This window comes from Carlito syrichta, unplaced genomic scaffold (assembly GCF_000164805.1).
Source record: "Carlito syrichta isolate Samal-C Ts95f unplaced genomic scaffold, Tarsius_syrichta-2.0.1 Scaffold153520, whole genome shotgun sequence".
NCBI lineage: Eukaryota > Metazoa > Chordata > Mammalia > Primates > Tarsiidae > Carlito > Carlito syrichta.
Window position 1 is genome coordinate 504974 of NW_007097616.1, and position 7966 is coordinate 512939.

Consider the following 7966-nt stretch of genomic DNA (forward strand, 5'->3'; position numbering starts at 1 on the left):
TCACAGAAACAAAGATCCGAGTATCACATGTTCTCACTCATATAATAGACCTTGAACATCCAATGTAATACTATAAGAAAATGACTGACGGTACTGGGAAACTATGGGGGGAGGGAGGTGGGATTAACAGTAGCAAATATCTGTCTGGGGACAGAGAAACACCTCTTATCAACAGAGTGCTTGAATGAAACGTAATTGTGTACCTAACCCTTAACTGTACCCCACAACATCATAATAAAAAATAATGATTAAAAAAAAATGTGGTACATATACACAATGGAATATTATGCAGTCATAAAGAAGGATAAAATTATGAACTTTGCAACAACTTGGATGAACTTAAAGGCTATAATACTGAGTGATCTATCACAGAAACAAAGGACTGAGTACCACATGTTCTCACTCATAAGCAGATCTTGAGCAATTATCATAATACTATAAGAAGGGATTGGCAGTAGTGGGAAACTGCCGGGGGAAGGGGGGGCATCTCATCAACAAGGGTACCTGCATAATGAACATTTGTATACCTAACCCTGTATTGTACCCCACATCTTCAAAATTAAAAATTAAAAAAAGGGGAAAAAAAAAAAGAAATAGATGAATAGGCAGAGCACAGAGAATTTTTATGGCAACAAAACTGTCCTACATATGAAAACTCATAGGATGAACAACAGGAAGAGTGAACCCCGATGTAAATTATGGACTTTGGGTAATAATGATGTGTCGTTATAGGATCACCAGTGGTAACAACGTACTGCTCTGGTACAGGATGTGGTACGCGAGTATAAACAGGGAGTATATGGAAACTTTGCCCTTTCCCTCAATTTTGCTATAAACTTAAAGCTGCTCTAAAAAATGTTTATTAACTATTTAAAAAATAAAAGTCAAGGAATTCTGAAAATATTAATAGAACAAGACTATCTCTCATTTAGCTATCAAGCAGTCCAGGTATAATGTAAATCTAACTGTATCATGCCCCTGCTCAAACCCCTCAAAGACACCCCACTGCTGACCAGAACAAGCATTGTACACGGACCCTTGGTAGGACCTGAGAAGATTTTAAGTGAAACATGAATAATTATTTTCTAAAGTTTAAAAAAAATAACAAATTTTTAAAAAATTTTTTAAAAATTTAAAAAATCAGAATTATTTTTTGGGGAAGGCGGGCCCCCGTCGCACAGGTTCTTCCCACTAGCGAAGGGTTTCAGGAATTCATCAGCATCAGCATACCAGCTAGTGTTGTTGTGAAAGGTGGTGCTACAGAAGACATCCCCCAAGCTGTGGCAGACAGGAGACATATTCTCCCACCATGATAGCATGTCTGCCCATATCCTGCTGAGTGTTCAGCAGTTTCTAACCCAAAACACCACGTCTCTCATGCCCTACCCTCACTATTCACCCACTTGCCTTGAGCTTCCTTTTTTTTTGTTTCCCCAGATGAAAAAAGTCCTCAGAGGAAAATGTTTTGCCAGTATGGAAGAGGTAAAACCAAAAATGGCAGAAACACTAAAAGGCATCAAAACAGACAAGTTCAAAAACTGTTTTGAGCAGCAGAATAAGTGTCTTAATAGGTGTACTGCATCAGATGGAGAGTACTCTGAAGGTGAGTGAAGTTTAAACATGTAAGAATAAATACACAATTCTTTATAAATAAATTCCAGGTTTTTTGAATCCCCCCTCATAAATATATAAAAATGAATGTTAAAATGTAGGGACTGTTGAAATTAAAATGTCCCAGGAATGTTTTCAAAGTACATTATTTTATTGTATCTAATATAAAGACACCTCTGCCTATAAAAATCCATCATTTCAGGGAGAAAAAACACCCCAGACAGCGAGATTAGTAGGAAACCTATATAAAGCTAAAGGTAAATGAGAAATAAGCCTTCCATGTGGGAAGAAGGAGCAAGGAGACTTTCATGTCTCCTTCTTGATACTGGGTGGAAAAAAAATCCCCTGAAAATTGAACAAGTCACATTACCAGTATGGTCCCCAAAACTCTCAAACAGAGAATGTAAAGTGATTACAGGTAAGCAACCCCAGGTCATCAGCAGAAGCAAACATGAATTCTCTCTGGAAAAACCTGACTAGCCAGCAGCAAAAATGAGGAACACTTTAGAATTTAGAAAATACAGTATTTATTATTTGTATAAGAAAATCTAGGACAAAACTTTCTTAATCTCTTCCAAACACTATAAACATTCTTAAAATTTCTCATGACTCATTTTCCAGTAAATTACAATACATTCTGTGACTCTACCAAACATGACAAATTTATAGGCTATATAGATGCAAGGAAACAGTCAAGCATTCTATATTATCCAAACATAAAATTATTAAGAAATGATTTCAATTTTTAACCAAAAAGGAAGAAAGTTTAAGGCGACTCCCTTCCTCCAATTATAAACTTACTTTATTGCTGCCAACTTTTTGGATAGAGTTCCCTCTGCTGGAATCTTTTAAGAGGAAACAAAAAGAAAGAAAATTCAATATCTGAAATATTACTTCAAATTAATTATATTTTAGATAAAGTCTAAATATCCAACTCTGATATACTGTGATTAAAAAACTCTAGGGAAACAATCAAATCAGAAGCACTGTCCTAATTTTATGCAAAAGGGACTACTGGCTTAGGATAAGTGCTTCCAATGATAGCATCATACTCAGATTTAACAGGCAGTGACTCTCAAAAAACCTAAATGGAAGTAAAGATAATGAGATCTCAAACTGTGTCAGAAGCAGGAGGACAGTCAGGAGGAGACACTGATGTTGAAGATACACGAAAAAAATGATAAAGAAGTTGTTTTAGAAAATAAATGTAGAAAAAAAGCAGTGTTTACAAACTAGTATTTTATTGTACAGTCTATACAATTTAAATGTCTTAACAGGGCCCAGTGGCTGGCTCATATCTATAATCCAAGCACTTTTTGGAGGCTGAGGTGGGAGAATCGCTTGAACTCAGGAGTTTACAACCAGCCTGGGCAACATAGTGAGATCCCACCTCTACAAAAAACTTAAAAATTAGCCAGGCATGGTGGTGCAGGCGTGTAGTCCCAGCTACTTGAGAGGCTGAGGTGGAAGGATCACCTGAGTCCAGGAGGTTGAGGCAGCAGTGAACTGTGATCATGCCACTGTACTCTAACCTGTGTGACAGAATAAGACTCCAACTCAAAAAAAAAAAAAGAAAGAAAAGAAGTCTAGTTGGACCAACAAATAATATAAGAAGACATTATTTTGCCTGTATCCTTATTTTTTTTGAGTCGGAGTCTCACTCTGTTGCCCAGGCTTGAGTGCAGTGGCACACTCAAGGCCACCACAGCCTCAACCTGCTGGGCTCAAGCAATCTTTCTGCCTCAGCCTTCTAAGCAGCTGGAACTACAGGCGTATGCTACCATGCCTGGCTTATTTTTTTATTTATTGTAGAGACAAGGTCTTACCAAGTTGTCCAGGTTGGTCTCGAACCCCTGGGCTCAGGCAATCCTCCTGCCTCAGCTTCCCAAAGTGCTGGGATTATACATCTGTATCTTTAAAAGTATATATATTCCAGTTGGCAAAAAACAAAATCAGTAGGGTCTTTACTTGGACACTTATAGGAATCCACTTTACATTCAGGCTCATTTTGTTTTCAGGCAAAGACAGGATTTAGGATTAAATGGGGTCAGTAGGAAAAACTTTATGAAAGAGGCAGAAATTCAAGTCAACAACTATGACTGTCAGCAATGTGTCAAATACAAACAGGTACTGAGGAGATCAGGGTGAAAGACATCAACCCTGCAAGTTCACAATCTAGGAGCATCCACAAATGTAAATCTCATTTAGGGAAATTAACATAAATTTTCCCTGAACTATTTCCTCTCAGTTTGTCCTGCTCCAGTTGCTAACCTAGTCAAACTCTCAAAAAAGAAACAGAAAAACATACAAGACACGAAAAACGTCCCAATGAATAATCAACATGTGAATAACAATCACCAAAACACAGTTCCTGGGAGTTTTCTGTACAAGATCGATACCTTGTTATTGACATTAGTGAATAAGTATAACATAGGACAATAGAGTACAAGAAGAATTTAGAGGGAAAAAATATCATTTAATGGTATAAAGTATCAGAAAAGCCTAGAAGGAGTGATATTTTAACTGCATACTGAAAAAAAGCAGTAGTGTCGTAGGCAAAATGGTACTTTAGGAAGGAATGCAGGCAAAGAGAAGAACTGAGTGAATGGGACAAAGTCAAGAAAGCCCATGTGTGCAGCCACCCTTGGAGGACTGTCAGGCTGAGAAGTAAGGACATGTTTCCATGACAGTGAGAATAACAGAAAGTGTTCAGGTACTTCAATACATATTTAATGAGCACAACGTGCAGGGCTGTGAACCCAAGGACAAGGAGGACAAACAGGGTATTAGTAATCTGAGTTTACAGTCTGGTGGGGCAGGCAAACAATGTAACAATTTCAGTTACATTGTTACTACAATGAAGGTCAGGAGCTACAGAGTGTACAGCAGAGTCTCCAAACATACCAGTGGCCCAGGGATGGGGAGAATATGGGCAGCCTCCCCAAAGGTGACAAGGTAATACCAAGCCTGAGTGTGGGGGTGTGTGAGTATAATCTTAATGCGGGAAGAGCAAAGTGGACAGGAGCTCCAGAAAGAAGAGCTTTAGGAAGAAGAGTTATAGACTGTACAATAAAATAGTATGCTGGACAAATGAGGGCAAGACTGAAGGCAGGAACCAGAATGGGTCTCTGCATCTATTCTGACAGCAGGTGATGAGAACTTAGATGGGACGAGGGAAACAGAAAAGAATGACTCACATTAGGAAGAAACCACAGTTCAGCAGTGATGGAAAAAACTAGGCTGGACGGGCCAATGAAAAGAGTCAAAGACAACTACAAAGCAACCAAAAAATGAAGGCAACTGTCAAAACCTTGGGACATCTCTACTTTTAGAGCGGTGGCCCTGCGGAATCTGGCAACTCCTAAAGATAGTCCCAATTGGGGTGTGGGAGGTGCTACCAGCATCCAGTAGGAAAGGCCATGGATGCTACTAAACATCCTACAATATAATGCACAGGGCAACCTCAACAAAAAACTGCCCAGCCCAAAATGATGTATGGGGGTTGAGAAACTGTATTCTAGAGAATCACATGAGAAAGAGCAATTAGAAACACAGATTAAACATTTTCTCTAATGCACATTAATTATGTAAAAAAATGCTGTCCAAGAGTATACACTGTGGTAAGTTAATCATGCAATTAAAAAAAAAGAATCACATTTGGGAAAACCAAATACAAATGATGCTTATTCCTGCTCCAGAGAATGTGGCTATAACTGGTTCAGAGTGCTCAGTTGGTAAAATCATATATCACTCACTTCTACAAAATTTAAACACTAAATTGACTTAAAAACCTCATCTGGGCCAGGCATAGTGGCTCGTGCCTACAATCCCACCACCCTGGGAGGCTGAGGCAGGATTTCAAGACCAACCTGGGCAACATAGTGAGATTTCATCTCTACAAAAAAAAATACAAAAATTAGCTGGGAGCCAGGCTCAGTGGCTCAGCCTGTAATCCCGCACCTTTGGGAGGCTGAGGTGAGTGGACTGCCTGAGCCCGCGGGTTCGAGACCCGCCTGGGCAGGCGAGACCCCACCTCTACAATAAATCAAAAAATCAGCCGGACATGGTAGCGCATCCCTGTAATTCCGGCTATTTGGAAGACTGAGGCGGAAGGATCGCCGGAGCCCAGCAGGTCGAGGCTGCGGTGGTCGGGAGCGGCCACTACACTCCAGTCTGGGCGACAGAGTAAGACTCCAACTCAAAAAAAAACCCCAAAAAAAACAAATTAGCTGGGCATGGTGGTGTACACCTGTAGCCCCAATTATTCGAGATATTGAGGCAAAGGATTGCCAAAGCACAGGAGGTCAAGGCTGCAGTAAGCTAGGATCACAACACTGCATTCCAGCCTGGAAGGAGTCTCCCAAAAAACCCAAAGACTTTGTCTGTGCTCAGAGCAAAAGTACTTTTTACTTTTAACAGCAATCATACCAGCCTCCCATGATGAATGCACATGGTGGGACATATGACAAGCATGCCTATGATTCCAGAAATGCTATTCAGTATTACCTTTTCAGCCTACTCTATTAGCACAGCAAATAAAGTTGCCTATCCACTCTCCAAAATACACCACTAGTTTTGGTAACAAGGATATCATTTTATCAAATAAACTCACTAAATTATTTAACAGAGTCCAAGAGTAAGCAATACCAAGAGCAACTCTTTTTTTGGGATAGATCTGAGCCTATTGATTCAAAAGATGAAAGTCAAGTACTCGTCCATTTCACTAATACCAAGAAGTTGACAAGTCTGATTTAACTGTAATATATTTTAATATTATGCAATTTTAAAGGGGGAGAAAACATACCAGAGAACGAAATCGTACAGATTCTATCTGTCCATACTCTTTAAAAAATGACTTCAGCTTCTAAAATAAAAAATGCATATACATACATTAGCTCACTTTAAAACATCAAATAAGTGCTACAAAAAAAATTAAGTAAAACAGTCTGATAATCCTTTACAGCCAGTTTTGATTTTAAGAACATTTTAGGAAAAATAGGTGATTACTCAGATGCATAAACAAAAAATTTTACTGAAACTTACATAAAAAGAAAACACAATCCACGTTCCTATTAGTATCCATCAGGTGCATACTATCTTTCTTTCAACCTTTTATAATCTTTACCACATGTAAATTAATGTTAGACATATAGCTTCCATAAATTAACTCACCTTTTCATAGTGGCTCAAAGCAGGAGTGAACTTTAAAGATACTTATGCCACTGTGAGAAATTCTCCAGTTGTGTCTAATTAAGACCACCAGAATGAATAAAATCCTTGCAGGTAAGTTTTACACATTATTCCTATGAATGGCTCAGGATGTGAAGAATGTATATATTATAGGTAGAACAATAATGTTTTTTTTTGAGTTGGAGTCTCACTCTGTCGCCCAGACTGGAGTGCAGTGGCCGCTACCGGCCTCCGCAGCCTCGACCCGCTGGGCTCCGGCGATCCTTCCGCCTCAGCCTTCCGAGTAGCCGGAATTACAGGCGCGCGCTACCACGCCCGGCTCGTTTTTGATTTATTGTAGAGATGAGGTCTCGCCAAGTTGCCCAGGCGGGTCTCGAACCCGCGGGCTCAGGCAATCCACTCACCTCAGCCTCCCAAGGCGCGGGATTACAGGCTGAGCCACCGAGCCCGGCTTGTGAGTTATTTCTGTTCTTGTTTAAGAGTTATTTCTGTCCCTGTTTATGAGGATGTGGGCTCCTCGAGGCTAGTCCCCAACCCTCCTGGTACCTGGTCATAGCCTAAGAATTGTCCAATAAATAAAAAATAAAGCAAGACCGGATCTGCCATCAACAGCAGCAGCAGGAGGAAAGGACTCCTTCGAGCATCAGCAGCTCCTGGGAACCAGCGAGTGATTGGATCCCATCCAGCCATAACTGAATCCGAAGCTCCGCAGAGTCCAGCAATCTGCATTTTAACTAGCCCTCCTAGAGGCTCGGATGCATGTTCGACTTAGAGAACCACTGCAGTCTAGCCAAAAGCACAACCTTGCCCTCCCCTCGCTGCCCGGCCTTCACCCTGGGGGTTTTTGCTAAGGAGGGAGGAGGAAAGAGGTGGCAGGTATGCAGGGCGGGGGGTGGATGGAATCCAACTGGAAAAGAGAGCTAGGGGAGAGGGGCAGAGGGCTGAAACGGAGGAGGGAGAGAGGAAGGAAGGGAGGAAGGGAGAGAAGGAAAGGGGGAGTGGGGGAGAGTAGGAGAGAGAGGGATAAGGATTGGTATTCCCCAGGGTAGCATCTTCCGGAAGGTCACACGCTTCCACCTCCCAGGGCCGGCTCACACCGCGAGAGTCCAGCGTTTGGAGAGCAGCGTGCGCGGCCCGCCCGGCCCTAGCTTGAGCCCCGGGACCC

At 41.1% G+C, this 7966-nt stretch overlaps 1 protein-coding gene across 2 annotated transcripts in view; it reads right to left on the bottom strand.

The window, feature by feature from the left end:
• Positions 1-7966, bottom strand: part of RBM34 (RNA binding motif protein 34) — a 33106-nt gene that overhangs the window by 15541 nt on the left and 9599 nt on the right. For both annotated transcript variants that reach the window (XM_021708863.1, XM_008050589.1), the window contains exons 5-6: positions 6416-6475; positions 2413-2456 (exon numbers count right to left, since the gene is read on the bottom strand). In XM_021708863.1, the coding sequence (XP_021564538.1) occupies positions 2413-2456; positions 6416-6475 (104 nt within the window). The remainder of the gene's footprint in view (positions 1-2412; positions 2457-6415; positions 6476-7966) is intronic.